The 20,857-nt window shown below is 43.6% G+C and overlaps 1 protein-coding gene across 1 annotated transcript in view; it reads left to right on the top strand.

Annotated features, from left to right (window-relative positions):
- The window catches only part of anos1b (anosmin 1b), a 41,149-nt gene that overhangs the window by 17,955 nt on the left and 2,337 nt on the right, over positions 1-20,857 (top strand). The window contains exons 4-13 of the mRNA XM_058400424.1: positions 287-494; positions 940-1,124; positions 4,532-4,661; positions 6,986-7,167; positions 9,630-9,768; positions 11,104-11,247; positions 12,130-12,224; positions 13,256-13,424; positions 14,687-14,916; positions 16,121-16,262. Of these exons, the coding sequence (XP_058256407.1) occupies positions 287-494; positions 940-1,124; positions 4,532-4,661; positions 6,986-7,167; positions 9,630-9,768; positions 11,104-11,247; positions 12,130-12,224; positions 13,256-13,424; positions 14,687-14,916; positions 16,121-16,261 (1,623 nt within the window). The 3' untranslated portion in view covers position 16,262. The remainder of the gene's footprint in view (positions 1-286; positions 495-939; positions 1,125-4,531; positions 4,662-6,985; positions 7,168-9,629; positions 9,769-11,103; positions 11,248-12,129; positions 12,225-13,255; positions 13,425-14,686; positions 14,917-16,120; positions 16,263-20,857) is intronic.

Raw genomic sequence — 20,857 nt, 5'->3', positions numbered from 1 at the left:
TGCAAATGAACAGTTTCCAGAGTGCCTCGGTCAGGAACCCCACAGCCAGATGTGTCCTCAGAAGCCGAGCTCTGTGTGTGTCGAGTCTGTTTCGGGCTTAAAGTAGTGCGGTGCCAGCGCTGGCAGGAGCGTGACGTTGCAAGCACACGCCATGGCTCTGTCTCATACAGAACCGCTATGGCCAGGGAACGTGGGTGGGTGTCTGCTTCTAACCACTGTATCTCCTGCTCTGTCTCTGTCTCCATCTCCCTATCTCTGTCTCTTTATCCCTGGTTTTTATAAAAAGAAGCACCACGAGTGTGTGACCAGTGCCGAGTTCTTGCAGTCACTGCAGACACAGAAGCAGGGAGATTGTCCTTCACCTCAAAGGGCAACAGGCTTCGCGGCCGCCTGCGTGGAGAGCTGCAGTGCTGACCGCGAGTGCTCTGGATCTAAAAAGTGCTGTTCTAACGGCTGTGGCCACACCTGCCAAGCACCAACCAACCTTTATAAAGGTATGTTAGGCTTGATAAGCACAATATATGAATAAAGGGGTTTAAGTACTTTGTTTACCAGTTAAGATCATTGTAATCAGCAACAGTTAATGCTCTAAAGCTTCACGTAGCAGCCGCCTACAACCAAGAACATCCTGCTGAAGGAAAGTAAGAATTCCTGACAAAGAACTGACGAAATGTTCCTCAGATTTCCCAATAATAATAACTACCTACATCACACCATAGCAGCGTCTTGGTTTCTTGGTGTTCACTGGAGAATGTTAGATCCGTATGCTCTGTATGCTCTAATACTCTGAGCATCAATGATCCATTTTTATGTTGCACTGTAACATCACGTCATTGACTTGATTTACTGTCACGTTCTTTTTTCCAACCATTTTTAACATGCAGAAAAAGTAGGACTTTATGTAGGTGCTTCCCAGCATGTGTCATTCTTGTGTCATAGGCGTCCCCCTGAAGCCAAGGAAAGACATGGCCTTTTTAGAGGACCAGCACGGACAGCTGGAGGTGACATGGATGTCTAAGTTCAATGTGTCTATTGAGCCAGTGCTGTATATCCTGCAGAGGAGATGGAACCATGGCATCCATCCCAGCGAAGACGACGCCTCACCCTGGCACACTGTTCTGATGGTAAGAGAACAGCAACACTACTCCAGGCCAAGTTTTCCACAAACGTACTTCACACTATCGTCATCTGTGCCTGGATCAGAATGACGTTTATTTTCTCTGCGTGACTGACAATATTCGGGTTTTTGGATCCTTTTAGACAGCATTCGAATACTCTAAGTTAATTTGTATAGACATTTCAAAGTTTATAGCCATGATAATGGAAATACTTGGACGAATTACATACCTAAGTGGTCCATTAGTTTGAACTCTATGATCTATAATGTAGAACATTTAGTCTTGTAAAACGTCCAAAGTGCCACAAGGCAAACTACATCACTGAAAGCTTCTCTCTTCTTGAAACCATTCTTTATACAGATCGTCTTTCTTAATTGTCAACTTTTATTTGAATTGAAAAAAAAATTGAAATCTGTTATGTTTCAAATACTCAAATGTTTCAAAAACTACATGTATTGGCCACATGTACTGAAGCCAGTATAATAATAATATAACAATAATATATAATATATAATATATTATATATATAACAATAATATATATATATATATGTTTCAATATGCAAATCTGTCCTCAACCATCACACAGTGTTTACTGATTTTTATAGTTTGTCCAACTTTTCACCGGACAAATGCTCAATCGGTTGTCCAGGTTAAGCGTTGCCCATGTTAAGCGTTGTCCATGTTAAGCGTTGTCCAGGTTAAGCGTTGCCCATGTTAAGCATTGCCCATGTTAAGCGTTGTCCAGGTTAAGCGTTGTCCATGTTAAGCGTTGTCCAGGTTAAGCGTTGTCCATGTTAAGCGTTGTCCATGTTAAGCGTTGTCCATGTTAAGCGTTGCCCATGTTAAGCGTTGTCCATGTTAAGCGTTGCCCATGTTAAGCGTTGCCCATGTTAAGCGTTGTCCAGGTTAAGCGTTGTCCAGGTTAAGCGTTGTCCATGTTAAGCGTTGTCCATGTTAAGCGTTGTCCAGGTTAAGCGTTGTCCATGTTAAGCGTTGTCCAGGTTAAGCGTTGTCCATGTTAAGCGTTGTCCAGGTTAAGCGTTGTCCAGGTTAAGCGTTGTCCATGTTAAGCGTTGTCCAGGTTAAGCGTTGTCCATGTTAAGCGTTGTCCAGGTTAAGCGTTGTCCATGTTAAGCATTGTCCAGGTTAAGCGTTGTCCATGTTAAGCGTTGTCCATGTTAAGCGTTGTCCAGGTTAAGCGTTGTCCAGGTTAAGCATTGTCCATGTTAAGCATTGTCCAGGTTAAGCGTTGTCCAGGTTAAGCGTTGTCCAGGTTAAGCGTTGTCCATGTTAAGCGTTGTCCAGGTTAAGCGTTGTCCATGTTAAGCGTTGTCCAGGTTAAGCGTTGTCCATGTTAAGCGTTGTCCAGGTTAAGCGTTGTCCAGGTTAAGCGTTGTCCATGTTAAGCGTTGTCCAGGTTAAGCGTTGTCCATGTTAAGCGTTGTCCATGTTAAGCGTTGTCCATGTTAAGCGTTGTCCATGTTAAGCATTGTCCAGGTTAAGCCTTGTCCATGTTAAGCGTTGTCCAGGTTAAGCGTTGTCCATGTTAAGCGTTGTCCAGGTTAAGCGTTGTCCATGTTAAGCGTTGTCCAGGTTAAGCGTTGTCCATGTTAAGCGTTGTCCATGTTAAGCCTTGTCCAGGTTAAGCGTTGTCCATGTTAAGCATTGTCCAGGTTAAGCGTTGTCCATGTTAAGCGTTGTCCATGTTAAGCGTTGTCCAGGTTAAGCGTTGTCCATGTTAAGCGTTGTCCAGGTTAAGCGTTGTCCATGTTAAGCATTGTCCAGGTTAAGCGTTGTCCAGGTTAAGCGTTGTCCAGGTTAAGCGTTGTCCATGTTAAGCGTTGTCCAGGTTAAGCGTTGTCCATGTTAAGCGTTGTCCATGTTAAGCGTTGTCCAGGTTAAGCGTTGTCCAGGTTAAGCGTTGTCCAGGTTAAGCGTTGTCCAGGTTAAGCGTTGTCCATGTTAAGCGTTGTCCATGTTAAGCGTTGTCCAGGTTAAGCCTTGTCCAGGTTAAGCGTTGTCCATGTTAAGTGTTGTCCAGGTTAAGCGTTGTCCATGTTAAGCGTTGTCCAGGTTAAGCGTTGTCCAGGTTAAGCGTTGTCCAGGTTAAGCGTTGTCCATGTTAAGCGTTGTCCAGGTTAAGCGTTGTCCATGTTAAGCGTTGTCCAGGTTAAGCGTTGTCCATGTTAAGCGTTGTCCAGGTTAAGCGTTGTCCATGTTAAGCGTTGTCCATGTTAAGCGTTGTCCAGGTTAAGCGTTGTCCATGTTAAGCGTTGTCCAGGTTAAGCGTTGTCCAGGTTAAGCGTTGTCCAGGTTAAGCGTTGTCCATGTTAAGCGTTGTCCAGGTTAAGCGGGTTAAATACTCTCAGATCATGCTTGTTCCCCATGCTGTTGTTCGATGTGAAAATTATCTGAAGCTCTTGACCTGAGTGTTCATAATTTTTTGGACTGCTGATTGATTGGATAATTTCATGAATATCAGATGGATTGGTGTTTTGTAAGAGCGTATAATCTTTATACATTTCCTTTCAAGGAGTTTCTTTGCTCCCCAGATGTTTGAAATACAAAAAGGTTATGAAGTTGGTTATGGACTTTTACTGTGTTTTTTTCTGTCTGGCATCTTTAACCTTCTTAGATTATGCTGAATTATTCCTTCTTTCTGAGAGTCCAAATTAGAGCGTGTTATTGACCTTTAGTTGTTTGTTTATTCATTTTGTTTTTCCTCTTGCTTTTTACTATTGATTTGAATTAATCTTCTTATTTCAGATTTGTGATAGTCAGCTTTCCTGGCATTACAACATCCCTGCTCATCATGTCTGTTATGAACATGTCTGTTCTTTTGTGTATGAAGTAATGATATGGCAATGTAAGTGAAGGGTCTGATGTCCAATCTGCACCTTTATAATAGACATATCTTTGTTTCACTCAACATGTATATATATATATATATATATGCCTTTGAATTAAAGCTGGCATTTTGCGCTTTAACCTAATAGATGTTGATTCCTCATGAAATCCAAATCCCGTGTGCTGAAACACAGAGCCAAAACGACAAAGGATTGTGTCACTGTCCAATTACTTACAGATTGTATTCTTTAGTGGATACTCTCTGAGAGGCTCTGAGCTCATCCAGGGACATGATTTCAACAACCCCTAATTGGAGCTTTAAATTTCAAACCATCAGATCAAGAGACCTTTGAAACAAATAGTCCATTGTCATCTCAATTTTCTCCCAATCGGAACTGCAAGGTAATGGATAGGAACATTTACATAGGACTTTTCAGCAGGTCTAAGAAGATCTTCTTGCAAACGTTCAACCAGTCATTACAGCCCTGATGGAGTCCTTTCATCTGATTTGTCTTAATTAAATCTACCATGACCTCTCTCTCTCTCTCTCTCTGTCTCTCTCAGACCATGGAAGAACGGGCCTTGCTGAAGGATGTCCGGCCCCACAGGTGGTACCAGTTTCGGGTGAGCGCAGTGAACAGCCAGGGCACACGCGGCTTCACCACGCCCAGCAAGCACTTCTTCTCAGCACGAGGTAAACCACTACACTTTTTCGACAGATTCAATTTTGTCAAAGATCTACTGCCATTTTGATCAAGGCTGCACATGACATTTTTCAGTCAGAAGCCCAGTAATATGGGTAAAGCCTGAGTGTAGATTGCTGGGACACTGCTGAGTGAGAGGAGTTATGGGGAGTTACAGACAAACGTGCAAATCCTTCACAGCAGTTCAGCGACGCTGCAGAGTCAGCCTTCTTTGTAAAACTGGCCTGTCTGTAACCGGAGCGGTCCACAGCCTGTACATCATCACAGCTCGCTCCACTCAACTCTCTCACACTCCCACATATACACACACACCCAAACACATACACCCCATCTCTCATGCTGAGAGTTTGGCATGCCGACATCGTGTCAGATTTTTAAACATGTTTTAGTGTATGGAGAGATGCTCAGGGATAGACTTTTCCATGGATGCAGCAAACAAACACACAGAAGCAAAAAAAAGAGAACGTGCTTTGTATGAGATTTTCTCTTTGTGTCTGTTTTTGCTTTTTGTTTTGTTTAGTCTTATTTGTTTGATTGCAATTTATGGTGCATGTCAATTTTCTCAGGGACGTGCTTCACGTTGTCTCAGACCACAGGGGCGCTCGATCTGGCACGTTCCGAAAGTGAGTCTATTGAAAAGGCCAAGTCCAAACTATAATTACATGCAGACTGAAGCCATCACCAGTAATGACTCAAATCAATTCTTGTTTTATTTTTAAAGATTACCAGCACTTGGAAGAATGTAGAGAATAAAAAAGTGCTGAAAGTCTTTTGTTGATGCTTTTGCAGTTGCTTTTTCATTGCTGAAAATGACGTCTGTCGCTAATTCACGATTTGTCATTTTCTGTGGGAAGCACAGCCATGGTCATATTCTGTTAAATTCCAAGAAACTATTCTCTTTACCCAATATTGCAAATCAGTGCTAACATACATACTTAATACCACGTTTCTTCACCATATGGCTCTCTTTGCCCCTTCCTTGGGGTCACAAAACATGCAACTTTCATCAAATTGCCATGGGACATCTGAGTGGCAGGGGTGCGGGGGTGCATGAAGAATGCTGGAGGTCATAGGTCATGTGCGTAGCTGCCATTACTCAAGGATATCTGGAGATGAAAGGTTCCTCCTCCGAGGCTATATGACTCGGTGAGAAAAAATTGGAGCGACAGTTTTCCACTCGCGGCCCTAGAGCAGGCAGCAGGGCCATGTGTCGATCGGGGGTTGCTTCACAGCACGAAATGGAGCCTTTGTTTTCGTATGGATGCTGAGAGTTTGGAAGCCCACCCTAAAGTCCATCTGCAGTAACCATTTAAGTGTTTACAGTAGATAACGTGGTTCTCTCTCATGTCTGGTGGAACTGAGATCAGATTGTTTGGTTTCAAAGCTGAAATGTGTTCCAGGTGAACACTAGGTGCTGTTAATAGTGAAAAGTTCTGTTGATATTCTGTCTGAATATTTCCTCATGTGTGCTGCTGGTTTTGAAGTTTTGTGTAGATGTAGTCCATAACAAAGAGATAATATAGTAATTTTGTATACATTGTACACCTAGCAACTTTCCCAAATATTGTGATGAGGTGAAATTGCTGTGAAATGAACAGCAGATCTCTCTATGTGTTCAGGCAACATGACCTCGACACCCCTGCATGCGCTGTTGCGTGGAAGGCTTATCCACCCCACCCAGTGGCAAGAGACTGAGTCCCCATTCATCATATATCTGTTCCACTGAATAGATGTCCAGCATGTATACACACACACACACACACACACACAATGACACACATGCACTTACACATATGGCCTGCTGAGCTGTGGTGCAGTCTTGCGAAAACATTCTGGATGAGGCCAAGGACCATGAAAGACCATGAACGCCCATGAAAGTGAATGAAAGCAGAAGAACAGAGACAAAAATGACAAGAAGACAATGACATCCAGTTTTGTTTCCATTGACATTTAATTGTAATCCTGGCATACAAACAATTGATCTTGTTCTCTTAATAACTCCAGTGCCTTTTCTTTAAATTATTAGCTGGTGCGTTGAATAAACCTGATTTAATTGGGTGTTACATCCTACTGAGCTCCTTCGTAGGAGAGAAAGAAAAGTGAACACAGCAGCACAGTACTGTCAGGCAACTTTTTTCATTGACTTCAGTTTTCATTGTCCTTACAGTTTCCATGAGTTCTTGATTTGCCTCCCCCTCTGGCTTGCATGGACTTTCTGCACTCCCACTGGCTAAAGGCCACATCAAGAGAGCACAAACAATTGTGAACAGATTCAGCATCCTAAAACGCACGTTCTCTTTTCTCCCCACTGCAGACCCACTGCCCCCGGAGAGGCCGCAGAACATCAGCGCCGAGTACCAGACCGTGAGTGCTGACGGCAGGGTGAGCGTGCTGCTTCGCTGGGACCCCCCCAGAGAGGGAGACCTGCTGCTCCACCATTACAAAGTGACCTGGAGCGGCCCGAGTGGAAAGGAAAGCAGCAGGGTCGCAGACGGGGTAAGGCTTCCCCAGTGCAGCTCATATCTCATCTCCCTCAGCAGCCAAGCACCGCTCGAACTCTGGCTTCGACCGTCCATCATATTTTTCTGTCTCACCTTCGCTGCTGGCCGGCAGGAGCCTTTTTGCGTCAAATATATATCTTTAGTGAGCGGAAAACGCATTTTGGAGGAAAATGAGGGCGAGCAAAAAAAACCTCCTGTGAGGTTTTTTTTATCTTTCCCCAGCTGTTGAGGTTCATGAATTATCTGTTTGTATCCTTCACTTAAGAAAGTCATCTGGCACCTGCAAAGATAGGGGACGTTATCCTGTGAACCCTCCAGGCTGAGGAAGTCCTAAATCTAGATCAGACTCGTAGTTTTAGGCAGCGTTAGCTCGCAGGTGTTGAACTCGTGTGCACCACCTGCGTCCTAATAAAGTGCTAGAAAGTGTATTTATTTCTCCGCAAAGCCTGTAGTACAAAGACACCATCTGCTCTTGTGATCATCGTATTTTACTGTAACCTAAGCACTCTCCTTGAAGCCGCAACTCTCAAATGGTTTTGATTAGGTAATTTGTTTTTACAATGCAATAACTTCTGGGTCTGAGAAAACCATCCGTTGTGCTGCACAGTAGCCTATAAAGAAGAACTATTTCAGAGACACAGGTTTTAAAAAAAATGTAGTGATTTCTTATAAGCAAAGCCTATTTGAGAGGTAAAAAAAATAAAAATAAAAAATCATTTTTGAACCGCCGGGAGTCGAGAAATATTTCCATCCAAAAAACACAGCGGAGTAAAAACAATATAGACCACGATTTTATATCTTATTATATATTATATGTCATCCGAGCATGAAATGAGCTCAGAAGTCTGCGCCATTTAACACAATGACGATATTAGTCCAACAAAAGTATCAAGCTCTTTTCTTGCTCATTTGTCTGAATGGTTAGTTTAACAGAAGAAGACAGGTTGATGGTGGAATGTGATACAAGACCAGAGTCTCGATGAGCTCTGCCAAATCCACACTGACTTTTAACGGTTGACCGAAAGACCACTCGCAGACCCTTAAAATTTCATTATGGTTTTTTATCCAGCTCCATGATAGAGATGATAGAGATGGGTCTTCCACCACAAGACTGCTAGGAAGGGCTCCCTCTTCATTCCCACATTAAAGATTTGCAGCCAAGGCAATTCCAGTCACATTTTACTCCAATTATTGTGAATCAAGGCAGGACAGAAACTAGTTTTGAAGCTCTTCTATACGATATTAATCCTCCTTCGTATCCAGCGGTGCAGGATTCATCTGCTTTAGTGTGTGTTCTCCTTTCTTGTATCTGTTCTGCATAACTTTCCCTGACCTCATCAGTAGGAGAAAAATTCGACCAAGGGCCAGGCAGGATTTACAGAATGTTAGACCACTTGTTATGAGCCGCACTATAAAAATGTTTGTGTTGGAGCCTGGAGCATTTACGTGGAATATTCACTGAAGGGCTAGTTGGGGTTTTTTTGTACTGCATGTAAAAGGAAGCATTGAGTGAAACAGAGTGAACAGGTTTAAACCAGACTCCCGATGAAGATTTATAACATTAGAGTGAAAAGGAATGAAAAATCATGGTACCAGGTCAAAATGACTACAGAAAATGCAGCAACCATTTCATTTTCCCGAGCTTCACCACTCTGATAATACACACCAATTTAACCTCATACTAGCATAAAAGGCTTATTTCTACTAACATTGGGATCGTCTAGCACAGCTTTGGTTTTGAGCAGAAACTCAATTTCCCACTGGGCCATGAGTTAAAGTAGAGTTCAGATTCTGAAAGTCATAACATATGGGCCTGTGGTGACATGGGAGGGATTCACACAAGTTTCACTGGGCTCGTTTATCTGCACACTTGTGAAACACATGTTTTGGCTATCTGGAGAAGCATGGACATATTAAAGCTCATTATTCACCATTAATGTCACAAATCCTGGATCCCAGTTGCCTCAACTGGAAAATCAATGGCTCTCCTACTGGCCAGGCTGTTTGGTCTGCAGCTTTAGGTACAGACGGCCTGTTTAGACTTCTGTTTATCTTTTTTGTCGATCATAATGGGATGAAAAGCAAAAATGTATATTTACGTATAAGACAGAATGAAGACAGTAATGTTTGTATTTATTGTAAGTATTTATTACTATAAATACTACTAGTATGACTACTTCTACTTCTACTTTACCTATTACTTTTACTACTACTGCCACTGTTTCCATTACTAGCAGTATTGCTGCTATTACTAATATTACTTCTACTAGTAGAAGTATTATTAGTGCTACTATTACTATTACCACCACCACCATCATCACTACTGATACTACTAATAACTATGTATCAGTATGATAAATACTCTAACATCTAAAGGTATTATTATTATTATTATTATTATTATTATTATTATTCCTACTTACCTGTCTGAACCTGTGTTTTTTCCATGTTCTGCAGACTCTGGCAGAGATGGAGCTGGGAGGACTTCAGCCAGACACCACTTACACAGTGAACATTCAGGCAGTTTCTTTCTGGGGACAGAAGCGCTTGAAGAGTGGCCGTTCTCAGCTCTCCTTCAGAACAGCTGCTTCCACCGGTAAGGGCTGGAACAAGGTTCATTTGTTTCTGTTTCGGCTCGCTTCTACATAATTTAGCTCATGAGCTTTGGAGAGCTCGTGTAGTTTAATGAATTATTTTACAGGTCTTAGCCCATGCCTTCAGCTTGAAGCCAAAAACATAAATTCAACAGGACGGCTGTCAGATCTGAACATTTGCACTCTTTGTTCTCGTCTCCCCATGGCTATTAATCAGCTTTGTCATTGGTGATTGTGCAACGTCAGGACCGTTAAAAACACACGAGACCTTTATTGGAGGATGCCTCTCCTGTCCGGACAGTATCTCCTTACAGGAGTTTACTTTTTGGCACCTAAAACAAGGTCATTTTTCCTCAGATGAAAGGAGTTAACCTGTCGTACAAGTAGCAGTTTCCTGGCGTATATCAGCACTCTGGATCAGTTCTTATCTGTGTTTAGTTGATTTGTGGGTCACTAAAGGGAGTCTTAACAGAGATGCCCTGACTGAAACACCCCACCAGGGCTTTAACATCACTTCTACCTCACTACTAAAAACAACCCGGGCTCTTCAGAGCAAAGAGGAGTTTCTCTTCTCATGTTGTTGTTTTCTGTTTTTAATTATGCTTTATAAATCATGCACTAATTCTGCCAAAACTAATTCCAGACATGCTGCAAAGAAGCATGAAAATTTACTGAGTCCAGTCTGTTCTTTGGCTTTGTTCATGCTGTCAGGTTAAATAACGTCAAATTTAATTCCATTTTTCAAAACTCTGCTATATGCATATATCTATCTATCTATCTATCTATCTATCTATCTATCTATCTATCTATCTATCTATCTATATATATATATATATATATATATATATATATATATATATATATATATATATATATATTTTCCTTTCACCTCGATTATTATTGTTCCCCTGTGCACATTTTTATATCTTTATTTTTGTTTTTCCTCCATTTCTATCAGCCTTCCAGAGACCCTCAGGATATCTTTAAAATATTGCTTGGATTATAAAGTGGATTCATTTAAATCAATTTCAATGAGCTATTAAATGACCAAGAATTAATGAGGTGAGGTTTATGCAGCTGACAGATATGGAACTGAATGACTTCTGCATGTAATGCGCATTAGCATCTCTTAATGAATGTGTCATATTCACCCTGTTTGTTCAACTGCTTTGAATAATTATTTACATCTTTTACATCTGCTTCCAGTTATAAAAGCGTTCCATCGTGCACTCCTACAGAGAATTCGCGATCAGGCAACCAATCATGAAAGGCCCAAGAAGGGTCATGTGTTAAATGAATTCCACTCGGTAAATGTGAATCTCATGTTCTCATGGCAGGCTCCTCGCCAGTCTCACAGGACTTTTCGAATGAGCTACCCGTCTCCCGCTCGTCACCCAGAGTCCTACGACTGGACGCCGCGGCTCCCCACTACCACAACGACCAGTTGCAGGTGAAGGTGTTTTGGAAGAGTCGACTCCCAGGCAAGTGGAGCCAAAAACAAAAGCTCATCTTACGCTTGCTGTGTGTAAATTGATGTATTGTCTTGTATGTTGCACTGTGGTCCAAGAGGGATGTTATGAAATTCCACTGTACATCAGGTCAATAAAATGTCACTTGATGCGAGACACACTGGAGGAGAATGCATAAATCAGGATCACATGAAGAGTTTCCATCAGGCAGCGACCATATTAAATTGAATTTTAAATTGCCTACGTTGTCCTCACCCCAATTATACAGATCGTAACTGAGCCGGACAGCCGTTTCAATTTCACAGATGATCTGTCCGTGTCCTTGAATCAGTCGGAGCCGAAGAAAAGCAGCGTAGTGACTAATGTTTTATTGAAGAGCATTACAAAGACACGAGCCTTATGGTGAATTTCATCCATCCTACATAAACAGACACTCATCAGGGTGTCCTCTCTGTACCTCCTCCAACACATTACTTTAAGTTTGCATAGTAAGCATGTTCAGAAATTACTCATTAGGTGACGCAATGCTCTTCAAAGTTGCGGGGGAGGCGTTCTGCTGGAACCGCAGAGAATCATAACGAGGGGGTGCTGATTTACCACTATCTCTTGGAAGGAGGTGAATAGACATATGTAGACAGATTTAATAATATCAGTATGGCAGTGAAATGAAAAGCAGATGGGGGGGACACGGCTCTCTGGGCCTCTGACGACGTGATGCACTGTGGGAGACGAGTTTGATGAAAGATGTAATGCTGCTTGGACACGGAACAGGAAGAGGACAGGAGGCGGCATGTCCCTTAAAATATGTCCGTGCAGCTCTTTGGCCACGGCCTTTGAAAGTTGACCCGGGGTACAGATCTAATATACTTCATATTCTTATGTTTCTCCGTGTAGAAAACCAGAGGGGTTCCACTTCATACCTTTTAAGCTGGCTTCCAGAGGTATGTGCTAATAATGTGACCAAGAGAGAGAGAACGGCTACTGTACAGGTATGTCCACTATTTTCTCTGCTTGGCTGTCAACACTTGTAGGAATAATTAAAAATGTTTCTAGCAACAAAATCTTGTTTCTCATGGTCTTCTGTCCCAGATATAAATGAAGAAAGTCACTGCATTGCATTTTATTTGTCTGGAAATACTTTTCAAATCTAACTCAGCAAGGTCATATAATAATCTGGTGGATATGAGACACCCTGGATGACCCGCAGTCAGCTCGAATTTGGACCTACCAGCCAACAAGAGTGCAGGAGAAACTGTATATTGTTTAATAAACATAGGAATGCACTAGGCACAGGCGGTTTGCTTTTCCAGCAGCAGGATAAGGTGGTCCTTACCCAGCCACAGTGCTACAATGCACCACACCTGCCTACAACCACATTGTGATCTATCTGCTTTAAGGCGTTTAATTTTAGCAGGAAGGAAAGGTTTTACAATTACAAATAATCTGGAACGTGTACTAGGCGTGCATGTTTGAACAGCGTAAAGGAATGCTTGGTAACCGACTTTAGTCAGCGCTATTATGTTACCTTTCAGTGGCTAACGCTAGAGATATGAGGGCATTATCAAGACCTGCACCTTGTCTATAAATATCATCTCACATGACCGTGTGGTTTACTCACTGGGGTTCCTATGTTTCCATAAAGCCCTTGTTCAAGCCTAGATGTATGGCATTCAATGCTATAGCAGCCAAGAGTGTTATGTTTCCAGACGTAATCAGTCATGGGCTGGTAGCGACAGTAATGAAAATGTGTGAAAACCACAGCCATTTTTTATATGACACAGATACAGTGTGGATAAAGGGATCGGTGTCTGATTTCCCATCAGAAGAGCCGGGTAAAACTGAGCCTCAGCGACTCCTTAATCATAGGTCACTTCAGTTTAATTCCCACTCTTTATCCTTGTTTTAAGGTGGTATACTGAAGGATATTTTTATTATTCATTCATTTTCTCCATAGAGTATTGCTGTCACTGGATAGATTTGGTGTCAGGCTTTGTTACATCATGTTCCACTTTTCCTTTAGGGCACGCATTTCATCATCACAGGCCTTCTTTTCACCTGTAAGTACAAAGTAACCGTGACACCTCTCTCTGAGCAAGGAGAGAAGGCCGGGGCCGTGACCTCAGTCACTACCCCACAGTGCTCATCTCCGAAAGGCCGTGGGAAGAAACTACTGCCCTGTGCCCAAGATGGTAAAGCAAAGTTTTTGCACAATTGCATTTCTTATGCTGTAAATATTAAAAATGTTATATGTTGCACCAAAACTGTAATAAAAGAACAGACACTTGTTTAATCGAAACTCGGTCACAACAGAGATTATTTAAAATGCATAACTATCAGCCATCCATGAGTAGGAGCTGGAAGAGAACCAGAATTAACTGTGCTGTCTAGGTGGGAGAGATGGTCTGTTGGTGGACGAGGGTAGTTAGTGCTTCATCCGAGTGTGTATGCTGCTCTGTGACACCGCATGAGCAACTGTTTAAACGTATATATATTTTTACGTGTCTTCTGAGGAACACATGCTTCCCCACGCTTCCTGGTCATTGTGGGCAGGAATTGGCTAGACTAAACTGGGAGGAAATGGGGGAAACACAGCATGCATAACCTGCTGATGTAACTCAGGACATGAATGAATTTTCTTATCGCTCTGTAATTTACAGTTATTAACATATTTTTTACTTTTTTGTTATTTTATATGAATTTTTATACACAACACTCAGCAGAGGTTTCAGTAAGAATTTCTTGCTTTTTAATTTGCATTTTTTTATGGACTAGCATTAATCATTTAACATAAAATAAAACAGGATTCTCCTAGCCCTGTCTGTTCTGAAAAAAAAAAAAAAAAAAAAAAATATATATATATATATATATTTAAAACCACATATTTTAAATTGGCATATTTTTATTGACTATGAAACCTGGGTATCAGAAATCGGCGAAGGTATGGGCTTTTTAGGGTTAAACTCTAATTTAAAAACTCAACCACAGTGAAAGTCTTAGGATAAGACATGAGAAATAAAAAACTCCCCAAAGCTGTTTTATTGTTTTATTTAACTTTCCAAAACTGGAGAAATTCAATAAAAATGTTATTTTGGTTGCTTAATGTTTTTCCTAAGGTTTTGTGGTATCTCCATCAAACCCACACACTTGTAAAACACAACCACAAAATGTTCCTCTGAAAAGGACTTATAATATATAAATAGTTGGAACTTAATTCACAAAAATATTTCAAGCATTCACAAAAAATTGATCATAGAACTGGCATTAGACTTCCGTTAAACGTTTTCACTAAGCAGGTTGTCAGAATTATTCTTAAACAGAAATTTGTTAAACATTCAACAGTCTATATTAAAAAGCAGCATGTTTGAGAGAAATATTTGTGTAGATATTTGTGACTGAAATGCATGGCTATTCACGCCACTGATGATGCTGATGATGATTGTCTTTGTCCTAGAGCGCCATCTGCAGGCAAAGAAAGCTCTGCAGCGGCCTGAGAAGTTGTTAGCGGAGTTCCAGACGGTGAACGGTTCCCTGGAAGGTCTGTTCAGCTGGCAGGTATCTGAGACCACCCCTGGTCAGACGCCCATCACAGGATTTCAGTTCTCCTGGATCAAAGTCTCCAGCAGATGTGTGAACAAATCTCTAGACACATCGCTCATCTCTCAGACGCTAAATCTTGCGCCTGTAAGTTTGAAGGCTTTCATAAGACACGTGTGTTAAACGTTTATCACAAATTCAGTCCTAGAGGATGTTCATCTAATCCCTTTAGATCTGTTCCAGCTCCTCAGAAACAGGAAGAGACTAGAACATGACAGTATTACATGATTGATTAATAGATGATGTTCAGAATTATGAAGAATCAGATTTCTCCTTTTCTTCTAAATAAATATATGTCATGAGTTTGATAGCTGGCTAGTGATTTTGAATTCTACATAAAAAATATACAGAGTGTCAGAAAAATCCACCAACCTCCATCCTTAATCCCTCTAAACCTCACCCGTACTCCCTGATACTGTCCCAAAAAACACTGAAGAAACTGGATCACTGAGCCGTAAATACCTTCCCTTTTAAAGGAACTGCTAATATATTACACTTAAACAGCAAACAGAAAAGAGTCTTCAGTGATAGTCATAAATTCATAAAGCAGCTTTATACAGAAATCTATGAGCAGATCTAGATCATTAATGAAAAAATACTCCCTGAGATGATATGAGGAAGAACCATGTGAGGATATTTTGAGAAGGACCGATCCTCCTCTGAGAGCCAGCACTGAACATGTTAATAAATATACAAGCTTGTGAGATTTAATGAGAGTGTTCAGGTGGAGTACAAGAGCTGAAGAGACACTGTGGCTAAAAGGTGTGTGAACAACAGACCATCACATCCTGATGTGTTTGCTGAACATCCCTCTGAGGTCAGCTGAGGAGGCCTGAGGAGGTCATCGTTCCACCAAGAAAGTTTTCAGAAGAGTTAGAGTGTTAGAGTGCTATTTTTTTAAATCAGGCAGCTCTTCAGTGTTAGTCCTGTTGTCTTATGGGTCAGTGCAGTGGCTATTAGTTCCATACCATTAACTTTTTCCTCTCAAGATTTCTTCCTCATGTCATTTCATGGAATTTTTCCGTGCCTGAAACATTTCTGGATTGGAGATGTAGATCAACGTCCGGATTTCTGTAAAACTAATTTGAAAAAAAACAAAAAAAACACTGTTGTTAAGAGCAGATGAACTTCATCAACTTATCTTCAGAGAGAAACTGAACCGTAGGTGCAAGTCGGACTGAATCTTTTTTTTTTTTACACTGAGATGAACTGTAATGTTTCAGAAGACTGATCCGTGTTGTTTATAGAACATTTGAAATAAATAAATAAATGTCTACCATGTCACCTACAGGATCAGCGCTCCGTCAGGGTGGGGCAGCTCCAGCCGAAGTGTGTGTACAAGGTGCAGGTACAGGCGCTGTCTGAAGCAGGAAGCGGCTCCTCGGTGGCCAGAATGATAAACACTCCACAGCTTAATGGCACGCCGCTATGAGGTACAGCACACACTGAAACACACCAGTCCTTACTGCAGAAGAGACACAGGGTTTTATGTAAAAATGCACAGGAACTGTTGAAGGCACTTAACTCCTGCGAGTGCTGAGAGATGACCGGTTCCTGTGTCAACACCGTGACCTACAGAAAAACATGTCATGTGTATACTATTAGTTTTCTGATCAATTATTTTATTAAGAACTGTAAAAATATTTTGAAATGATTATTTTGTGACTGGAATATAAGTCTAATATCAGAGTAGTGTGCTGGGGTTTTTTTTGTTTTTTTTATAATGCAGAATTGTCTGCAGTCCAAGAGTATCAGAATATTTCAGCCAAGTGAGATTTTAGTGTGAGACGTTTCTGTTACATGGGCACATACACAAACACGGCACATTCGAGTGCTTTTTCTGCACTAACAAACCCGTATTAAAGACACAGACTTGCTAATGAGCTGATAAGTGCATTCATGTGTCCTGGGAGAAAGAAAAAACACTAGCATGTGCTGTGTATCCCACAACTATTTCCACTCCTCACTAACACTTACGCTGAAAAAGTAAAGCCTGGCCTCGCTGAAGTGAAGATGCTAGTTTAATGAATAGTGAAACCATAATCACTTCTGAGCAGAGCCCGAGTCTGAGACTAGCCCAAGGTGGACTCCAGGCGATGAAAAAGCCATTAGTAGCTGCCAGAGTTCCACTAGATTACTTTACAATAGCACATGATGCCAGTTTGATCAACACCACAGCAGTTCTGTTAGACTGTAGAAAACATGTCTCTGTGTGTGTGTGTGTGTGTGTGTGTGTGTGTGTGTCTGAGTGTGTGTGTTTGTGAGGATAAATCACTGGAACCAGCTGGAAAACAAACTGAGTGATTGAGCGTTCCTCAGAATAGAGAGTAAAGCATGTGAATGTCATTAACGTGATTATGATGAATAGCCCAACATCAAAGTCCAGGCTGAGCTGAAAGCTGCAGAAGCTCACCTTCCAAAATCAGCACCGACCTCAGAGGTCAGAGGTTTGATTCCTGCCTCTTCCTTTTGCATCTTTTCCCCATGATTCGGGGGTTTCCTCCGGGTACACTGGTGTTCTCCCCGACCCAAACACGTGTTGTAGGCTGACCGGAATCTGTAAATTGTCTGATTTATTTAACAATTCATCTAGCACTTGATCAAAATTTTAAGCATGCAAAATGTCTAATGATCTGCTCATGATTCCATGCGTGTGTGGTATTTAACAATATGTTCATCAGCATGTCTAATAAAGTAGGCTATTCCTCAGGAAATGCTGCGTACATCACGGCAGATGTAACCATACAGTATGAATAAAACAATATTAAATTCACATTATATGTGTGTTTGGGCAGCATGGTGACTTAGTGGTTAGCACTGCCTCACAGCAAGAAGGTCCTGGGTTCGAATCCCAGGTACCCTGGTTTCCTCCCACAGTCTAAAAACATGTACATTAGGTTGATTGGTAATTCTAAATTGCCCACAGGAGTGTGTGTGTGTGTGTGTGGTTGTCTGTCTATACGTGTGGCCCTGTGATGGACTGGTGACCTGTGTGTGTGTGTGTGTGTGTGCTTAATAAGAGAAACAAAAGTCCCAAATAAGAGTACCAAACATCTTCATCAGCATCAGTCAGAACCGAATGAAAACATAAAGCAGAAGCTCAGAGCTGCAGAGAGGTTGCTCGATTTAAGAGAAGAAGGATTATAATCACTTCAGTAGAGACCAGAGTGACTGACAGCATGACTAGCTGACCGCAGTAGAGAGCAGAGTGACTGACAGCACGACTAGCTGACCGCAGTAGAGAGCAGAGTGACTGACAGCACGACGAGCTGACCACAGTAGAGAGCAGAGTGACTGACAGCACGACTAGCTGACCGCAGTAGAGACCAGAGTGACTGACAGCACGACTAGCTGACCTCAGTAGAGACCAGAGTGAGTGACAGCACAACTAGCTGACCGCAGTAGAGAGCAGAGTGACTGACAGCACGACTAGCTGACCGCAGTAGAGACCAGAGTGACTGACAGCACGACTAGCTGACCGCAGTAGAGAGCAGAGTGACTGACAGCACGACTAGCTGACCGCAGTAGAGAGCAGAGTGACTGACAGCACGACTAGCTGACCGCAGTAGAGAGCAGAGTGACTGACAGCACGACTAGCTGACCGCAGTAGAGAGCAGAGTGACTGACAGCACGACTAGCTGACCGCAGTAGAGAGCAGAGTGACTGACAGCACGACTAGCTGACCGCAGTAGACTGACAGCACGACTAGCTGACCGCAGTAGAGAGCAGAGTGACTGACAGCACGACTAGCTGACCGCAGTAGAGAGCAGAGTGACTGACAGCACGACTAGCTGACCGCAGTAGAGAGCAGAGTGACTGACAGCACGACTAGCTGACCGCAGTAGAGAGCAGAGTGACTGACAGCACGACCAGCTGACCGCAGTAGAGACCAGAGTGACTGACAGCACGACCAGCTGACCGCAGTAGAGAGCAGAGTGACTGACAGCACGACTAGCTGACCGCAGTAGAGACCAGAGTGACTGACAGCACGACCAGCTGACCGCAGTAGAGAGCAGAGTGACTGACAGCACGACTAGCTGACCGCAGTAGACTGACAGCACGACTAGCTGACCGCAGTAGAGAGCAGAGTGACTGACAGCATGACTAGCTGACCGCAGTAGAGACCAGTGACTGACAGCACGACCAGCTGACCGCAGTAGAGAGCAGAGTGACTGACAGCACGACCAGCTGACCGCAGTAGAGAGCAGAGTGACTGACAGCACGACTAGCTGACCGCAGTAGACTGACAGCACGACTAGCTGACCGCAGTAGAGAGCAGAGTGACTGACAGCACGACTAGCTGACCGCAGTAGAGAGCAGAGTGACTGACAGCACGACTAGCTGACCGCAGTAGAGACCAGAGTGACTGACAGCACGACTAGCTGACCGCAGTAGAGAGCAGAGTGACTGACAGCACGACTAGCTGACCGCAGTAGAGAGCAGAGTGACTGACAGCACGACTAGCTGACCGCAGTAGAGAGCAGAGTGACTGACAGCACGACTAGCTGACCGCAGTAGAGAGCAGAGTGACTGACAGCACGACTAGCTCACCGCAGTAGAGAGCAGAGTGACTGACAGCACGACTAGCTGACCGCAGTAGAGAGCAGAGTGACTGACAGCACGACTAGCTGACCGCAGTAGAGAGCAGAGTGACTGACAGCACGACTAGCTGACCGCAGTAGAGAGCAGAGTGACTGACAGCACGACTAGCTGACCGCAGTAGACTGACAGCACGACTAGCTGACCGCAGTAGAGAGCAGAGTGACTGACAGCACGACTAGCTGACCGCAGTAGAGAGCAGAGTGACTGACAGCACGACTAGCTGACCGCAGTAGAGAGCAGAGTGACTGACAGCACGACTAGCTGACCGCAGTAGAGAGCAGAGTGACTGACAGCACGACTAGCTGACCGCAGTAGAGAGCAGAGTGACTGACAGCACGACTAGCTGACCGCAGTAGAGACCAGAGTGACTGACAGCACGACCAGCTGACCGCAGTAGAGAGCAGAGTGACTGACAGCACGACTAGCTGACCGCAGTAGAGACCAGAGTGACTGACAGCACGACCAGCTGACCGCAGTAGAGAGCAGAGTGACTGACAGCACGACTAGCTGACCGCAGTAGACTGACAGCACGACTAGCTGACCGCAGTAGAGAGCAGAGTGACTGACAGCACGACCAGCTGACCGCAGAAGAGAGCAGAGTGACTGACAGCACGACCAGCTGACCGCAGTAGAGAGCAGAGTGACTGACAGCACGACTAGCTGACCGCAGTAGACTGACAGCACGACTAGCTGACCGCAGTAGAGAGCAGAGTGACTGACAGCATGACTAGCTGACCGCAGTAGAGACCAGAGTGACTGACAGCACGACCAGCTGACCGCAGTAGAGAGCAGAGTGACTGACAGCACGACTAGCTGACCGCAGTAGAGACCAGAGTGACTGACAGCACGACTAGCTGACCGCAGTAGAGAGCAGAGTGACTGACAGCACGACCAGCTGACCGCAGTAGAGACCAGAGTGACTGACAGCACGACCAGCTGACCGCAGTAGAGAGCAGAGTGACTGACAGCACGACCAGCTGACCGCAGTAGAGAGCAGAGTGACTGACAGCACGACTAGCTGACCGCAGTAGAGAGCAGAGTGACTGACAGCACGACTAGCTGACCGCAGTAGGCTGACAGCACGACTAGCTGACCGCAGTAGAGAGCAGAGTGACTGACAGCACGACCAGCTGACCGCAGTAGAGAGCAGAGTGACTGACAGCACGACCAGCTGACCGCAGTAGAGAGCAGAGTGACTGACAGCACGACTAGCTGACCGCAGTAGACTGACAGCACGACTAGCTGACCGCAGTAGAGAGCAGAGTGACTGACAGCACGACTAGCTGACTGCAGTAGAGACCAGAGTGACTGACAGCACGACTAGCTGACCGCAGTAGAGACCAGAGTGACTGACAGCACGACCAGCTGACCGCAGTAGAGAGCAGAGTGACTGACAGCACGACCAGCTGACCGCAGTAGAGAGCAG

Source organism: Hemibagrus wyckioides, linkage group LG10, assembly GCF_019097595.1.
Source record: "Hemibagrus wyckioides isolate EC202008001 linkage group LG10, SWU_Hwy_1.0, whole genome shotgun sequence".
Lineage (NCBI taxonomy): Eukaryota > Metazoa > Chordata > Actinopteri > Siluriformes > Bagridae > Hemibagrus > Hemibagrus wyckioides.
This window is presented reverse-complemented; position numbering and strand designations above follow the sequence as displayed.